General features: G+C 33.6%; 1 protein-coding gene across 1 annotated transcript in view; it reads left to right on the top strand.

Annotated features, from left to right (window-relative positions):
* The window catches only part of LOC132548573 (ribosome-binding protein 1-like), a 38,133-nt gene extending 20,394 nt beyond the window's left edge, over positions 1–17,739 (top strand). The window contains exons 17-28 of the mRNA XM_060212436.1: positions 267–362; positions 523–615; positions 1,007–1,102; positions 3,099–3,191; positions 3,799–3,858; positions 6,750–6,833; positions 7,268–7,336; positions 8,189–8,353; positions 9,255–9,293; positions 9,551–9,628; positions 10,590–10,622; positions 13,186–17,739. Coding sequence (XP_060068419.1) covers positions 267–362; positions 523–615; positions 1,007–1,102; positions 3,099–3,191; positions 3,799–3,858; positions 6,750–6,833; positions 7,268–7,336; positions 8,189–8,353; positions 9,255–9,293; positions 9,551–9,628; positions 10,590–10,610 — 894 coding nt within the window. The 3' untranslated portion in view covers positions 10,611–10,622; positions 13,186–17,739. The remainder of the gene's footprint in view (positions 1–266; positions 363–522; positions 616–1,006; positions 1,103–3,098; positions 3,192–3,798; positions 3,859–6,749; positions 6,834–7,267; positions 7,337–8,188; positions 8,354–9,254; positions 9,294–9,550; positions 9,629–10,589; positions 10,623–13,185) is intronic.
* The last annotated feature ends 1,538 nt before the right edge of the window (positions 17,740–19,277 follow it).

Here is a 19,277-nt window from a genome sequence, read left to right as displayed (position 1 = left end):
AGCAAATACAATGCATCTTCCCATTCATCACATGAGAATACCTGTAAAAGCATTTATAATGAAAAAAAAAAAAAAAAAACTTTAAATGGCAGCTTTCCTGATATTGTGGCATGATTTACGTCATCTGTATCAACAAAAAAATTCTCAAAATACAAAATAATACAGCTACTGATAGTACATCAAAATTGCAATTTGTATTAGCAAGATAGAAAAAGGGTGCCAATTAAGAAACAGCTACTTTCAAAATATTGGATGTTCATTTGCAGATGTCAAGTTCAGAAGTCAAAGTTGCTGAATTAGAAGAAAGTAATAAAATCTTAGAACAACAAGTCCAAGAAAATAAACAACTGCTAGACACATCAGTAAGTTCTGTGCATATTGCTTGCATGGACGTATGAATTAGAGAAGCATGAATTGATTTTCTTATTAACCAAGTTCTAAAAGCAGTCATTTCGGTGTTTAAATTTAAAACTTTTTTTAAACTTTATGGTGATGTGATTTATATACTTTTGTGTATTGTAGAGTGCCAGCTATGAAACCAAAGTCAAAGAATTAGAAGAGAAAAACAATAGTTTAAAATCTGAGGTTGAGAAACTTCAAGTAGAATCTTCAAATGTATGTATGAAATTACATTGTTTCCATACAATTACAAAATAAATTTTTCATTTAGATGTAAGACAACTTAGCATTGCATTATTATTTCTTGTTCAATACAAAAATAAAAAGTGTACATCAATATAATAGTATGGTATTGTAGCCAACAAACTAGGGACTGGTTTCCTCTTGTTCAGTAGTAGGTTTACTGATTTTACCCTGGGTATTGGGCTTTATCAGGTTTTTTTTTTATTTGTTTAATACTAGTTTTAACTTCAATAAATGCTCCAGCCTACTTATTGATGTAAATTCTTTACTGGAGACAGAAACTTTGATAAACTAAATAAAAAAGACATGAACTATCATTCCTTGTAGACATGTTAATAAACTCGTGTATATTCTGTGTTTGTAGGTGTCCAGTTCAGACTCCAGGGTGACAGAATTAGAAGAAAGCAATAAGAAATTAGAGACCCAAGTCCAGGAGTATTTAAATGTTCTAGCTACTACAGTAAGTGTTCTCAAGCCTCATAGAGAATGTTCTAGCTACTACAGTAAGTGTTCTCAAGCCTCATAGAGAATGTTCTAGCTACTACAGTAAGTGTTCTCAAGCCTCACAGGGAATGTTCTAGCTACTACAGTAAGTGTTCTCAAGCCTCATAGGGAATGTTCTAGCTACTACATTAAGTGTTCTGTTTTCAAGCCTCATAGGGAATGTTCTAGCTACTACAGTAAGTGTTCTCAAGCCTCATAGAGAATGTTCTAGCTACTACAGTAAGTGTTCTCAAGCCTCATAGAGAATGTTCTAGCTACTACAGTAAGTGTTTTCAAGCCTCATAGGGAATGTTCTAGCTACTACAGTAAGTGTTCTCAAGCCTCATAGAGAATGTTCTAGCTACTACAGTAAGTGTTCTCAAGCCTCATATGGAATGTTCTAGCTACCACAGTAAGTGTTCTGTTTTCAAGCCTCATAGGGAATGTTCTAGCTACTACAGTAAGTGTTCTCAAGCCTCATAGAGAATGTTCTAGCTACTACAGTAAGTGTTCTCGAGCCTCATAGGGAATGTTCTAGCTACTACAGTAAGTGTTCTGTTTTCAAGCCTCATAGAGAATGTTCTAGCTTCTACAGTAAGTGTTCTGTTTTCAAGCCTCATAGGGAATGTTCTAGCTACTACAGTAAGTGTTCTCAAGCCTCATAGAGAATGTTCTAGCTACTACAGTAAGTGTTCTCAAGCCTCATAGAGAATGTTCTAGCTACTACAGTAAGTGTTCTCAAGCCTAATAGAGAATGTTCTAACTACTACATTAAGTGTTCTCAAGCCTCATAGGGAATGTTCTAGCTACTACAGTAAGTGTTCTCAAGCCTCATAGGGAATGTTCTAGCTACTACAGTAAGTGTTCTCAAGCCTCATAGAGAATGTTCTAGCTACTACAGTAAGTGTTCTCGAGCTTCATAGGGAATGTTCTAGCTACTACAGTAAGTGTTCTCAAGCCTCAAAGGGAATGTTCTAGCTACTACAGTAAGTGTTCTCAAGCCTCATAGGGAATGTTCTAGCTACTACAGTAAGTGTTCTGTTTTCAAGCCTCATAGAGAATGTTCTAGCTACTACAGTAAGTGTTCTCAAGCCTCATAGAGAATGTTCTAGCTACTACAGTAAGTGTTCTCAAGCCTCATAGGGAATGTTCTAGCTACTACAGTAAGTGTTCTGTTTTCAAGCCTCATAGAGAATGTTCTAGCTACTACAGTAAGTGTTCTCAAGCCTCATAGGGAATGTTCTAGCTACTACAGTAAGTGTTCTCAAGCCTCATAGGGAATGTTCTAGCTACTACAGTAAGTGTTCTGTTTTCAAGCCTCATAGAGAATGTTCTAGCTACTACAGTAAGTGTTCTCAAGCCTCATAGAGAATGTTCTAGCTACTACAGTAAGTGTTCTCAAGCCTCATAGAGAATGTTCTAGCTACTACAGTAAGTGTTCTGTTTTCAAGCCTCATAGAGAATCTATCGTTTAGATCACATTATTATCATAGTAAATTTGTTATGAATTCAATGAACAATCCCTCAGAGATATACCATTTTAATGAATAGATTTTACACTTGGGAGATTATCATTCATACTGGATGCCACAAGGTGAATCTACATTATGTCGCAGAATTTTACATTTAAGCAGACAAACATTATCAGTCTTTTGAATGAAACATTTTGGCCTAAAACAGGATATACTTGTAGATATTGATACAGGCCTCTTTGTCAAAACTTGTCAGAAATCAATTTCATTATGTTGGTACTTACATCATAACGCGCACACATGGTCCAACTTATAGAACTGAAAATAGCCAAAATGATGTGTATCTGATATGTTGCCCCTGGTCTGTGACAAAACAAGGTACAAAAATGACCTAGATGCAGTATATCAGATTCAGATATATTGGTCAAAAATAGTGAAAAAACAACCTTAGAGGTGGGTTTCAGCCAGTAGATGTCAGGCTATGTTTTTTTCTGTTGCCAGGAGTCCAAGTTACAGCAGCTAGAGAATAGCGTGGAAGGAGAGGAGAAAAAGTGGCATGATAAGCTACAGACTGTTCAAATAGATTTGGAACAAGTATGTACATATCTTTTATCTTTCCAATTTTCTACAATATTGATATGTTGGAAAATAAAATCATCTAAGGTAGGTCAAAATAATTGTCAGGATCAGTTTGTTTATCTGAGAAAGAGTGCAACATCATGGCTTAAACCCCTCAACACATATTTATTTTTAGTATGGTAACATCCAGATCTGCACCATAAGGATTTCAGAGGTGATAATTCACTGTTGAGATGTTTTAATGTCACTATTTTGACAGTGTTATGTTTTTGATGGCCATTCATGATCAAATCTTCTCTTTGACTGCTTTATCAGGGTTGCTGGAAATTTTAATTTAAACCTATGCTCACATTTCATTTATTTACATATATCTGCCAAATGTGTTGGGAAGGTGTGGTTTGGTGTAATGGTCCAGGGTGGTCTTTTTATTCATCTGTCTGTCTGTCAACCCATACAGGGTTTCTGTAAACAAATATTTTGATTTGTGAATGAATCGTTGTCGGTGATCCCAATAACTTAATTGACATTAATTGTCGAGAAATGCACCTGTTATATAGAGTGTGAAAGTCTGTGTAATTGACTAGAAGTTCATATCAGTAATACTGATTATAAAACATTTCAGGCCAAACAGGAGGTCACATCCTTACAGAATGAGTTACAAAAGTCTCAAGCCAACACAGAGGTACGTACATTTTAGGAACATCGGTTTTTACTTTGTCATGTAGTTACTATGTTGTATCTATTTATCTGAATGCCTTGTAATACTGCTGTATCTACCTTTCCTCTTTCGAGCAGGAGAAATTTTTGTCAACTTGCATTCACAAACACAAAATATGGGTTCAAATTGATAAAATGTAATCAAGGAGTTATCCACAACATGGTCAAAAATCTGAGTTGTTTGTTGATAAAGTTGACAATGTTCTGTATCTGAACACATATATATCTCCTTATATCTTATTTATGATATATTGTTGAATGTTATTTTTTCCTTTTGTTTTGTTTATATAAGTTTTTTCTTAATTTGTACATATTTATTACTGGTATTTACATTCTTAGCCGTTTTGTGACGCCTGCCAGTATATAATTTAGATATTAGTTAGTCATTGTGCTTTGTATCTTTGGAGGAATCATCAGACTTAGTGTAGCTTGCCTGGATTATTTTATAGATGTCCTCCACTCAAGTTTGATATGCTGCCACATGCTTATCATGTCTCTGTGATCTGATTGGCTGATAGGTTCTGCATTATATTTCTTGCAGGAAGTGTTGGGATTTTTAGGTGAAACATTTATAGTATATCTTGTACCCTATTCCCTGACTCAACACGTTCAGTGCACAGTCTTGTATAATGAGGCTGTTGCAGTTTTTTTTGGATGATGCTTCCCTTATAATCTTTTGATGGAATTTTCAGATTTCAATCAAACTTGCTTCGTATATTTCCTACCAAACCCACCAGCTCAATTTTGATGTTTAATTGAATTCATGAATCACTTAGTGGTTGCTGTGGTCTGTGTCTGATATATACTGTCTGGTTTCATGAAATTTTCCTGAAATACTTGATAACTAATAATTTTACCACTAAAGTTTACTACAAGGTAAAAATCACTCATTGGTGAGATGGTGGGTCTTATCTAAATTTTGACCTTTGACCTACATTAAAGTTCAAGTTTGCTTTATTTTCTATACTTGTAGGCCATGCAACTTCATACTTTGGGTATGGGTTCACCTTTGTGTATAGATTGTGGACTGTAATTTGCCAAATTATCTTGTTTTACAAATCCATTGACGAAAGCTTAATCTGTGATTGTTTGATGCGAACACTATATAAGTGATTTGATATTAATACATCAGTGAATTAAATATTATGCTGGGTGGGTAAATTATTTGAATCAATCAGCATTCTGTGCTACTTAAGCCAAAGCAGGCGTCACATCCACCTTTTTGTAAATTTTCCATCTGAAAAGTTTTGCTACTTCCACGAATGCCTCCATTGATGTGTGTGAATATATATATGAATATTTAATGTTGTGTATGAATGTGTGTGGTTTTGTTGTATGCTTGAACTCTGCAACTGAATGACATATTTCATTTCACCTGATTTTTTGTTAATTGTTTTTATTACTTGCATTGAAAAAAGTGAGAAGTTTTTAAATGTTGCTTTTCCAGGATATGTATTATTGAATTTGAACTTTAGAAAAAAGTAGATTTGTTGGTCGACAGACATTTTGTTTCCAAGAGACCCATCAAAAAAGGAACAAGACTTGTCCCTCTTTCCCACACACTGTTTTGGTCCTTTGTAGGCACTAGGTGAATTGGAGTTTGCTTATCGATGTCTAGAGAAAAGTTTGACGCAAATAACTGATGAGGTAGGGGAGAAAATGGAGGGAAGACAGCTCCCATCACTTTCACTCAAACATGTCCTGGTCTTGCCTACTAGCTTTTGTGCTTCAGACTTTATCCTGTTTTGGCATGATTTGTTACTAAATATACTGCTGGTTCTTACCACGGCTTCTCGGTCACACATTCCAATTACTCTAAATAATGTTTCTACTTATCATGTATCATATCTATAAAATAAATAGATACTATACCCTTGTAAACATGTATATAAAACTTTTATGATATACACATTTTTACATAATCAGTATTTGCATATAATCTGCATAAGAATACACTGCAAAATCTAGAAAAGCCAAGTCATTTGTAAGTTCAATGAAGCTGAAATGCTAGAACTGTTTGTGGCTGTGTGGTATGACTTTTGGGTACTCCATACTAACTCTGTGTGGGTGTGTGAGGTTAAACGTAACATGGACTAGCTGCATGACTGAGCTGGTCTCTAGAGGGCTGTCACTGTTAATTTCAAGACAAACATGATTATTATTGATGTGTGAAATTGAAAAAAAAAAAATGAAACAAAAAAACAAACAAAAATGATACATTATCTTTGCTCAGTGATACTAATGCATGTTTTCTTTCAAAGCAGAGATCCAAGATTTCAAAATTTAGTATATGTAAATAAAGGCTATGTAAAGTATCTATTTTGTCATGTTTTAAACATTTAAAGACCTTTACATTTCCTGTAACATTTTTCTTGGCACCCTTTTTTCGATCATTTAAAACTTGACAAATTCAGAATCATCATATTTTTCCAAATTAAAGATGGGCGAAGTTTGCAGTAGTGAGTAGTCTCCCTTGGTGGACATCATATTTTGCACAGTTTAACGGAAAATAGTTTAGATACCATGTATACCTGGTTGATGCACTTCTTACCCACATTCAGACATATATGATAAAGTTTCTGTTGCCGAGCCCGGGAAATGCTTCACTATTGCGTTCAAATATTGTCATTGATTCAACAATAATTTAAAGAGAATAGTTCTAAGTGTTTTTGAAAAAATCTTTTTTTGAGCACTGGTATTTGGAAAGAACAGTCCTTAACTGGCTTTCCATATCAAGTCAAATCAAATTCCAAAGGGGAGAGAAAAAGTCATGTATACTAACATATGTACTAGTAACCATACTAACACATTTTGTTGTGATATTGAAAAAAATAAGAACATATTCAAATTTTTCAGATGAAAGAGAAGGTATTAAGTCTAGAAGGCCAGTTGAAAATATCTGAAGACAAGTGTTCACAGTTGCAGAGTCAAGTTGAAGAGGTTGGCTATTGTTGTTCAATAAATGTTTGGCATTCTTGGTATATGTGTCCTACTGTATTGTGAACAGGAAATGATGAGTTTCACAGTTAGAGTGATGATAGGCAAAACACTGAAGGAAAACTTTCATTATTGAAATTACTCTAGTGGGCTACTACAATTCTCACAGCACGAATCCAGGAAGGTTAATAACTGGAATGGTTAATCATTTTCGTTTTCATGCAGGATGTTTTGTTGTTTTATAATGAATAATTCTGCTTTTTTTGGCAGACATTTTTCGATAATTTGAACCACCATTTGACTAAATTCACTTTTGAAATTTTGTTTGTACTGTGTACTTAGATAAGGAATAAAAGAAAACATATGAATGAATCAGTCAGTCAGTCTTGTATAATTTGATTTTCTTTTCACCATGGTTTTATCGTTTGGTTGATCAGAGCGAAGAGAAAATAAGAACGATTCAGGAGTCTGAGAAATCCACAAGTAACCAAGACGATTTACTGAAGGTGAGTTTATTTGTTAGTAGTTATAACTTGGGCATGTGCTCTATCGCATTCTGTTTTAATAACACAGCACCTTTCGTCTAGTTTTCAATTTGTTCACCTTCAGTAGATTTGTGGGTTTTGTTCTGTATTTGTTTTTCACAATTTTCTCTATTTACTCCTTAAATGAGTTGGGGAACCACTGATAATTTTGGTAACAAGTATGGCGATGATGACCTCACTTAATCTAATTGGGATGCTGATGAGATGAAGTAAATATCTTGATACCACACCTATATATACCTATTGACTAGTCTGGGTTTTTTTCAATGATTTCAAATGCTGAATCCATGGCTGCATGAACTGGGAGATAATATTGTTTAGGGTTGATAGATAGGTATATAATTTGTATTTGAATTTCTGACTTCATATAGAGGGCGATGTATCATGTCAACACTTCATTGTCATTAGTTTTGTGAAATTTTCATGAAAATTAACATCATTAAAGTAGCTTTAATATGAAAAACAGCAAATGAAAGAGAAGAACAGAAGTTAGAATATAAAAATACTCTAAATGAGAGACTTATGTGTGTGGCAGTGATCTGCAGTTTGATGCTGTCTATGTTGTTTCTATGTGTAGAAAGGTTTTGTGGGTATGGTAACATCTTTATGTATGGATGGAGTCCCTTAAAACTAACTTTACATGGTAGTATTAAAAGGGCTTTAGTGTGTTATAACATTCTGTAGTTTTCACACACTACTAGATGTTTGCAGCATAGTTTATAACACAATAGAGTTCATAAGCCATTTTTTAATCCATTGACTTGCCTAGATCTAACAGAATAAATCTAACAATTTTGCTTTAACAATTAACAGCAAATAGAAGAACTGAAGAAGTTGTTAATGGAAGAAAGTAAGAAAAGCAAAAATTTAGCAACAACCAATGTGAGACTGAATGGCATTATAAAGACTGGTCAGGACTCCCTGGCCCAGGAGCAAGCATTGGTGGATAAACTCAAGTCAGAGATGGAGAAAAGCAAGGTACCAAATGGTCTAGAATATCTGTTACGGAAAATTTCAATCGTAATGAATCGTTTGAATGCAAAATTGCATTGGATATTTTCCATCCATAGAACTCTGCTGTAGACCAAGCTTAGAGTAAAATTTCCTGGAATCTATGTTCTCCATCTACCTGTAGAATCTTCTCCTACCTTGCATTTTCCTAAATTTGGCAAAATTTAAGGAGAATTTTTTAAGAATTTTAAGAAACTGATATAGTCTGACACTACACTCTTAATTTATGCACATGCACTTACTTTTCATGTGGGTATTATCAATATTTTTTTATTTTTGATATGGGAGTTGATTTTTCTAGAAAAACTTGTCCGCAAAATCTATACTGACAGTATCTACAGATTCTTAAATTGTATGTAACTTCATCGATGTAACCTTTACACTCTGAAGTTGTACATGTGTATACCTTGTCTTTTTACTGGGATATTTTTTATAGATTTATGCTTTTAAAAATTCATGAACAAAGTCAGGATTTTACAGATTACAACTGAATTTTATGAAAATCCATATTGATCATCACTACGAATTCAAACTTTTTACTCCTGCACTTCTTTTTCCAAGTCCAACTGAATTTATGGGTGTCGTCTAATTTACATGATTTCTGTCTTGAATGTTATACATTGAATGGTTTTACGGACATGGATTTTACAGTCCAATTTATCGTAACTGATCACAACTGGTCCTACTATACTATTAACTGATCGAACTTCATGTACATTGCAATTCGATTTCATTTGTCACACATAGTACAAACAGAGAGATATGTTTGTTTAAATATCAAACAGGGTGATTTGTAGATGAATCTAATTGTAGACTGTTTCTTATAAGTCACTTTCACCGTTCCTTACACTCATATTTTGTGCTACAGGGGTCAAACGGTGCAGCACCCAACAGTGAGATAGAACAGGTAAGTTACACCTACTATCTATTTCATTCATCACCTGTATATTGGCATGGTAGAGTAAAGCTTTGTTAAAAAAACACTCGCTGAAATACACCTCAGATAATTGTGAAAAAGCACATGCTGAAATACACCTCATATAATTGTGAAAAAGCACATGCTGAAATGCACCTCAGATCACATAAATAATGCTGCAATAGGAATCTTTACTGGTAGGTTATTCACAAATTTAACAAAAATGCACTTCATTTAACTTCCTACAGCTGAAAGCTAAACTTGAGGAGAAGGAAAAACAGCTGGAAAAGGAACTGCTAGCAAAGAAACAGCTCTCACAGAGACTGGTGAGTTCTACTGTAGACTTATGAGGACATGGGTCTAGACTCTACACTATAGCACCAATAGAAATTCTATATAGATTTTTAAGAAAAATTTAAACATACTACTAATTTAATAGGGAACTTGAGATTTGGTTGGCGGATAATTCAGATATTGGTATTTTAAGGAAGTCTTATGATAGAATTAGGTTAATGGTATATGTTGAGCAAGAAAGTCCAGATAGTTTAACAAAGATGTTTTCCTGTTCAGTTACATCAACATTGTAGACCAGAATATTGGCATGGCTTCCTGAATAAGCATGCAGTATTCGATCACAGGTTCGGACATGAAATAATCTCTAAACATCAGTGGGGTCAGTGCGCTATATGATAAGTCAAACATAAACCATTTGTGAGCTAAAACAGAAATGTTTTCTTAACTGACCTCATTTTTAAGCATTCAACTTGCAGCCTATGATGCTCCCTGGGGTGGGATTTGTATGTGGTGATGTTTATGTAACATACTGCAGACCAGTCCATGAGATTAATGATGAAAATCAGAGTGATCTGGTTTGATGTTGTTTGGTCTGGCCAGATTTATGTTGTAAAATAGCTAATTTGGAAAAGCTTGTCTTGTTTGGAAAGTTCAGAGACATGCTTAAATGATCAGCAAATAGCACAATAAAGTTACCATCTTCTCCTTGGTTGCTGATGGGGAATTTTGTGTCACTCAGAAAAGTTCTCTCGTTCTTCAAGTACATTATTAGTATTTATAGAGCTGTCACCTCTACGTTCACGATATTGGCCATCTCTGGTAGAACACTGTAGTGATTTTAGCAAGGGGTTATTCAAAGGAACAATAGCACTTTATTACAGATTTTTTTTTCCTGTCAGCATGTACTGACCTCCCCTGTAAGCAATTTCTTTCTTAGTAATGTTTCTCTGTACAAACCAGTAAAGTATTTAATTATGTACTTGTGTCCTGTAGGTACAGACAGAAACACAGTAGACAGATGTACAGGTGAAACCTTTAATGCCTGATTATTACTAGCTGTGTACCCCCTAACTTTTCACCTCATTCACTCCTAAACACACAGAAAAGTTCATCTTAAAAGTTAACAATAGAATTATCTTAATTTCTGTGTGTAATTTAGGTTTGAAAGAGTGTGCCTAACTGCATTATCAAGAAATATTCATGAAAATAGTAATGTTTCTATACTACCAGCATAAAAGCTGCTGCATTGCAATTTCTGCTGGGATTAGTCTTTTCATTTTGTGATGTAATGACAAACTTGAAAGAAAATAGATCCAAATTTCCTGTTATGCAGTTTGTATTTGAGATAAACCAACTGTGTGCATTTTCACTTAAGTTTGAAGTGACAATGATAATAACATGTGTATTTTGATTTAACTTGTATTGTATGTTTAGCATGCAGTTTTAATCACTAATTTTTTCCTGATTTTGTTCTGTATATTAGCTTCGGTATTTGAAAAGAATACATACTTTTAGTTTGCTTCAATGTTTCCAAACTGTTGAAAAATGAATGTCTGGCTTTGCAGATGCTTATTTTTGCATTTGGTCAGTGATACTGCTGAAATGTATTGTTAAGAGTCAACTTGACATACTTTTGCTAATCGCTTATTTCTTAATGTGCATTCGTTCTTTTGACAAACTTTACAGTATTTTGTTAGAGTACCGATTTGAATATGTATAGGTGCTTTAGACAGCTGGTGTTTAGTGGTGGGCAATTCAAATCGCCTTTTGATCTTGGTCAATCATAGCAGTTCTTGTTATCAAATATTCTTTATGTACTGGAAGATTATCAAGTTAATATACCAAAAGATTATTCTTAAATTTTGTACGTAGGTTTCCCTTGACAATTTTGAAACTTCTCAGGAAAACAAATTGGCCTACAGGAGGCCATCTTGGATTTAGCATTTAAAGATTATCAGTACTATTTCCTAAGTGGAATTTTCAAATTAACAAAACCAAAAACAGAGGAAAGAATAAAAAAAGGAGGGAAAATATCCTTTTTTATGTAAGAACTTATATAGACCAAACAATGGTGGGCACCAAGATCCCTCTGGAATATTTTTTTACCTAGTTAAAATTTAAATATTAGCTGTAGGTGTTTTTGACAGCTTGTGTATACCTAGTTAAAATTTCTATTGTAGCTGTAGTTGTTTGTGATAGCTTTTTATATGTTGTTGCTAACATTGATGCCATCATTTTTTTTCTCTCTATCACTGGCACCCTAGGCTCAGTTAGGTGTAATGGTGAGTACTGTCTCCCCACATTACTGCCAAATCAAGCATATCATCCCGCACCATCTGTCTGTGTAATGGGTTCAATCATGCATACCATCACAGGTGGCTAGGCTTCATTTGATCTATTTGGTCAGAAAGATAATTTGGATAGGAAGGGGATGTGTTGTAATTAAGATTCTCGTTGTGAACAAACAATACAAGAAAATCCAAATGATGTTGTTGTGGAACAGAACTTCAGAAAATAATTTCGCCATATTCATAGTCATATTCATCATTTAAAAACTACTGTAATCATTTACACATCAGGTCTACAACTTCATTGTAACCTCTTGGTAAAGGCAGGCACACATCACCCATCCCTATCACTCCCCACTTCTAGAGAAACATTTGGAATTAAGGAAACTCAATTAACCATGCTTTCCATTTTCACACTGCACTTTGTTATGTCACTATGCATTTGTATGCATGTTCTTAACAATAATAATTGTATAATTAACAAGATTTAGATTAAAATTTTTTCATATCATTTTACTAATAACAGGTACCGTAATATGGAAATTAACACTTTAAAATGTTATACATACATATGTACTATTTATCAAAATTAAGTCTTGATTCTAATAGTTATTTATAAAGAAACATCTTTGAATTGCCGACACCTTATTGAAAAGGACTTTTTATTTTTTAAGAAAGTGATGGTACAGCTTAATAGCTAACTAGGACCAAGTACACTTGTGTTAGTGTTCCAAGGATGTACATAGAATTCATCATACTGGGGAAAATTTATATATTTGTAGGATGAAGCCTAAAATGATAAACAGTTGGATTCTAGAGATAAATGGAATGAAATTTATTGAAATTTCTACTGAACTATTTGTGATCTAAAATCGGTTTTTATTGCATGTGAGATTTCATGAAACAAGTCTAGAAAGTTTCATATCCGTCTTTTGATGTTGAGGGACTACTCGGTATATGATGTGAAATCTGGGTACTTTATTTTTATTGTCAATGTGTAGTATTGTGATACAAAAATAATTTATATTCAACAAATTTCCTACTGTTGAAATATTTTTGGTTCTATCGTGGGTGTGAAAATCTTAAATTATGATACACTTGGAATAAAACTTCTTCATATAAAAATGTTCTTGGTACACTTGTATATGACTGACAGACATCAAGAATTTATTCATTATCAGATGCGCTATTTAGCTGTTACAGACAGAAATGGTTTCACCCACACTTTCGTGTGTTTTGTGTAACTAATTAATGCTGGTCAGTAAAGACATTACCTTAATATTGAGCATGCATTGTTTCAGGCATCCTCTCAAGGGAATGACTTGGGAACGTCAGTGTAACAGTCGTGTGGTGCGGACCAAATTCTGATCAGAGGCATAAGGAATTAAGAAAGAGAAGGAAACAAGAAGAGATATTGAAACTGTCTGTGTGCAACACAGCAGCTGGACAATCTAATCCAAAGTCTCATTTACCAGTCCAGAGTACTGGTCGCTCAGTAACAGTGTTTAACATCACAGATGTGCTCCGGATGCTGAACTGCTTTTTTTCTGACTATGCCTTTTTTTATTATGTTCTCAAATTGTATGTTTAAGTTCACAAGCATTTGATTTTTTTTTTTTTTTTCATTTGTTTGAAGGACAATCCTGTATCATAATTTCAACCCATGAACTTCACAAAAGATACTTCAGTAACATAGACGATATCTCATCAAGTCATGACTTTTACATTTATTATTGATCATGATAACACACATACCAGAAATAATGTTAAAGTAAAGAAATCATCGAGAGACTAGAGTAGTGCTGAAAACTTTTTATATAACATTATGATCATACAAACCATAGTTACGATTCCTTATTAGGAAATCTGTCTTTTATGTTAAAAGGACACATTGAATCCAGGGGACAAAGTCAGTAATACACGAGTATAGGGTTAAATAAGATTCAGACAAGACACATTTATTTGTCTCCCAACACTTAAGAACTGTAGGTACTGTTTGCTTTTGCTCCCTGACAAGAAAAAAAATCATGCGTCCATTGCATATATTGTGCACTTCGCTTTTAAATAGAAAGATGTACACTCTCTGTGCTAAGTTTTTCTTGTGCTGATATAAACAGCAAAACACCATGACATGGTGCTGTTATTAATCGACAAATGTTATATTTACTTTTACGCTTGACTGGTGCCTCATCATTGTTATTTTATACAGGCCTTTGGTCCTCTTGTTTTGTAGGTTCCGCTTTTGACTTCAAATATGTTTAGGAAACAAATTCTGAACTCCGCTGAAATACACCTATCACTGACTTAGATGAAAAAAAGTCTGTTTCTATTAGGTGCAAACTAAAATGTATATCTTCTGTGGACATGTTTAATTGTTAAGAACTCCATACATAAATGATTGTTTCAACATTTCTCAATCTCACAGAGTTCCTAGGATCTCCTTGATATGTACAGAGCAGGCGTACTTTTAACTTAAACCCGTCTCACCCAGAACCTTTGCACATTTCTTGTATGCTGATGATTGTGTGGTTAGGTAGGATGGAGAGATGGGAGAAGACAACCACTTCCTTTTTAGTTTCTCTGCCACGACATGGCTCACTATGTGTTATGTGATGTGTTTTGTAAACATTAATATGTGCCAATTTAATATGCATATTTGGGTTGTGAACTCATGAATTTTTATGATTTGTTTCAAAGAAATGAATGAAAACATCAATTATATATGATGAACTTCTAGGTTTGTGAAATTTTGTACGAATTAAATTAAGTTACAGCTTGTCACAAAGAAAAATTTTTTTTAATTAACTTAAATGTCATACATACATACTACGAAAATTTGTTCCAGTACTGGTTATTGAACAGGTGAGAAAGTAGCATTGTTTGTAATTCAAAGTGTTTTGGATGAAAATATTAATTGTTGTTGGACAGGGTATTTCACCTTTAGAAAATAAAATATTTGATGTAAATAAAAGTAAATTATTTCACAACTTTAATGTAATTTACTTGTGAAGTATTTATAAAAGCATTAAAATCTAATGAATTTAGAAGTCATTCTGGTTAATGGATTGCCGATTTGTCTTACAAATCTTTGATAGCAGTGATGTCCATACATGAAATTTGATTCAACTTCTTTTTAATGCTTTGATAGAAAATAAGTTCTAGAATTAATATATATGGAAGAATTATATTTCAGCATAGCTGAAAGTAGAACAGTTTATGAAATGTTTTCTGAAAGAGTGATGGATAAAGTTATTAGCCCTACATATTCCCTGATGGTATTGTCTGGTGCACCCAGGTCAAATGAGTTAGGTGGAAGTGATTGATGTCAGTATTATTCTTGATAGTTTTAGAAAATACAAGCCATTTTAGACCAGTATTACTGATTTCAATGTGAAAACTATTAAACAACTTAGTGTCAATGCCTTGTTTACTGAATCACCTGTGTACAGAGAAAAATTTCTTGTCTTAAACTTACGTAGCCATAAATGCTATTTTCGTAGTTTGTTGGTACATGTTTTTTCAGTATTGTGGATTTTAATTGACCAATCCAGATTCAGTGTAAATAAGTTTCCTTTCGAAGAATACCTATGTTTCTTGCTGACTGACATCTGATGGCAAATGATGCGATATGTGATTACTAACAGAAGGTGCTATGTAATATTAATACCTGGGTAGGTAGATATTACTTGGTAACAGGTGATTTTTGTCATTGTTTAATTATTTTAACTCTGTAGAAATGTTTTGCCACAGATGAAATTCATAATTTTATGTTCTTGTATGTGGGACAAAATGTGTGTGCCAGTTTTATTATATTTGAAGCAATTTTTTTTTTTCTGTTGAAAATATATTTTGTGATCATTGGTTATCTTTTACTGTAAATGAAGTCACAAATTTTCAGACAACACAAAATACTTTTTTCGCAGTTATTTGATTAAAATATCCTCAAATATTTGTTGAACTATTTTCATATTTGTTTAAGTTTTCCTACTGCATTACAAAACAAAGTGACAGTTTGTGTGCCGTATAATCACCCAAATTGGCTTGCCTAATGATCTGGATCAGGATTGAACATTTGATGTTTATATGGTTGTAAATTAAGTGACAAAATGTGACTGGTGGACCAAACAATCAGGATAGCATGATAAATTCTATGACAGGAAAGTGACAGCTATATGCTGGCCTTCACTATTACCTGGGTGTGTTCAGTTTTTGTTTGCTGTAAATGTTTAGCCCATCAATATGCATTATGTAGCAGCTATATTCCTGTTCTGAGTAGGGACTTCCTTGTGCATACAGTAGTTTTTTCTGTTTTGTTTTGTTATGACCGGAGATATTTATTCATATTTAGCTGAATGATTTGGTACACAGATGTCGGGATATGGAATTATATAGAAAAGAGTGAGAAGTATTAAGGAGATATTAGGTGTGTTCCTTATGAGATGACGTACAGATATCTTTCCACTAGGAGCTCAACACTATTCAATTATTTAGGATTTGGTAAGATTGTACCTATATACCATTGTATTCAACATGGTATGTCTTTTTGTTTTGTTTGAAATTTTTAAGCATGAACAGTTGCGTCCATTTGTCAGGACCAAACCTTGTGGGCTGGTGGCAAGCTGCTGAATTGATGACATTTACAACCCACTGGCTTATTGTTAAGTTGTGCAGCTATTTACTGGTTGCTTCGTTGATGTTGGTTATGTGAGAGTAACGGTTTCGTCTTATAAAGACGAGTACCTATTCAGATAAGCTCAATTACATAACCAGCTCAGCTGTTATGTATAGTAGCTAGAATTTGTTGATGGCAGAATGACATACATGATCAGTACTCTGTGTTTGCCTTCAGATCACCATAAATGGTCAGTTTCTGTTACTTTTATTTATGTATAGATGGATTACTACTTAGTTGTTAGTCATTATAATAGTTTACTGGAAATTAATCTTGAAACTAGTCATTATGTCCATGTTTTTTGTCGTTTCATGTGATATAACATTTCATGAGAAATATAATTCGAGAAGGTTGTTAAGAATTCAGGCATTGTTACATTTTGATTTCATTCATCAGGTAGTCTTACTGTTATCAAAAGCAAAACATTTTCAAAACAAAAATTTATTCAGTAGAGTTTTTTTTTTTTTTTTTGCTGTAGTATGTTGTGATCTTCAGCATAGTTGAGTGCACCATTGCTCTTATAACTGTAGTCTTTTATGCTTAACTTTATTTCAATGGAAAAATTGATGCGTGTATACCTGTAAACTGTGACGGCTTCTTTGATTGTATCTTGTTTACATTCTAACTCTTTGATTTGTACAATTACTTAATTCAGTTTTGACTTTGTTCATTTTGCTGTCCTTTTAGATCATTTTTTACACTTGACCTGGGCCATTCTGGTCTGAAAACATTAAGTAATATTACCAGACATGCAGCTGTGGTGTCTTGAGGATGTGTAACTGCCGAGGATCATCTCTCTTATTATTGTTAATGCTGAGTGGGACTTGTGAAAGTTCTCTACATCTTGAAATAATTAATGTGTTTGTGTTTCAGGCTTCCAATTATGCATAACAGTTCAGGTATTGTTCAAATATTTTCACAATTTATATATGCCATTTCACCTCAAATCCAGAAATTTCTTTATATATATAAACGTGGAATGGTAAAAACTTCTGGCTTTCTTTGTCACTGCAGAATTGAAATGTTGGTTTCGGGAAAATGGTATATTTAAAATTTCAATAAAATCAGCTTTTGTCCAGACTTTGTAAGCAAATGCTATGTGTATTATTATTACATTGTATGTAAGGAATTAAATTGTTAAATGAATATAAAAAATGAAATATACCCGATCCATCAATAAATATGAAACTTCAAAACTGATGTCATCTGTTATTTTTTACACCAGCCATTGTATTTTGTCATGGGATTTTCTGTCTGTTGACTTTTGTAGTGCTTATTGCACTCTCATCTGATGGTGGGATAGTCAAATCGCTCTTCATTCATCTGTTCTTATTTAATGTTATTGCCATTTCTAGATACAGACCAATCTTTCTCAAATTTCATCTATAGCTTTGCCTTAGTCCCTAGTTGTGCCTAGTACATTTTTGGATCAACAGAAAAAACAAGATCACAGGTGGCCATCTTTGCTTTTGACAGTTATAGTTTGTAATGGCCTTGTAATTGACTTGAGATGCGCATAGGCCATTTTGGGATTGATCAGAACAAGATGACAGATGAGCGACAATCTTTGCTTTTGAAAATGAAATTTTGCTATGCCCATTTCTTTTTTTAAGAACTGGATGGAGTTTTCTCAAATTTTGTATGTAGTTTTTCCTTGCCCTGTTGATTTTGGACGGAAGGACAAAATGGCTGACAGGCAACCATCTTGGAACTAACAGTTATCAGTCATTACCAAAGGAATCTTCAAATATCTTATGACAGTGATTTTGACAATGAAAGTTTGTTATCGCTATTTCCTGAGAAGCACTGGATGGAAATTTCGTATGTAGATTCCTCTTGGTCCCTAGCTGTTTTCTGATTAGAAAAACAAAAAAGACTGACAGGTAATCTTGGAAGATTATTATCAATATTTCTTAAGAGAATGTTTAAATTTCATATAGTTAAGAGCAAAAACACAACAGAAAGAAATGGAGAGAAGGGGAAAGATCCAACTTGTAAAGAATAAATAAAGATCAAACAACTAGGGGTGCCAAAATATTTAATTTCAACCAACATGAATCATCATTTGGGAAGGGCCACCATTTCTTGAATAAATAAGGTTAGTTTGACTCCTAGGGACAGAGGGTTGGGGCTCCAAAGGATCAATTAGGTGATTTTAACCAAATTTGACAAAAATTTAAAAATTCATCATCTTTTGGGAAAATCTTAAGATAATTGTGAATGAAAATGTTTTGATGTGAAAAGTGAAATAACCAGGAGAGTGATATAGGCCCTATAGGCCTCGCGTGTTTTAAGAATCGTGGAATCGGAATGTAACTTAGAACAATTCAGGTTCCAATGATTTAAGTCTTCATCTTTGTTAAAAAAAAAAAAAAGAATTGCTTGGCCCGTATTTGGGAAACTAAGTTCTACTTACCCCATTTCAGATGATGCAATTTGAAAAATATTATCAGCTCTTGACATTGGCAATCCAGTACTGCTTGAAAAAACTTGCTTAAAACTTTTGAACATTGGACTTATACCCCAAAGTCACAAAAAGCAATGTACCCCTTTGGGCCCCATAAATATGAAAAGTATGATTCAGCATATTGATAATAATTCATATCAATGCTTGAACTATTTCATAATAATAAAAAAAAAAAAAGAAAACATTTTAAAGTGGAACCCATTGCCTCCAAAGATTACTGTCCACATCAGGGAAACTAAATGGTTAAGTGAATG

This window comes from Ylistrum balloti, unplaced genomic scaffold (genome assembly GCF_031769215.1).
Source record: "Ylistrum balloti isolate Yb309-2 unplaced genomic scaffold, AGI_CSIRO_Ybal_v1 Utg370018, whole genome shotgun sequence".
In the NCBI taxonomy this organism is placed as follows: domain Eukaryota; kingdom Metazoa; phylum Mollusca; class Bivalvia; order Pectinida; family Pectinidae; genus Ylistrum; species Ylistrum balloti.
Note: the sequence above shows the minus strand (reverse complement) of the source record. Positions and strands in the feature narration are given on the sequence as shown.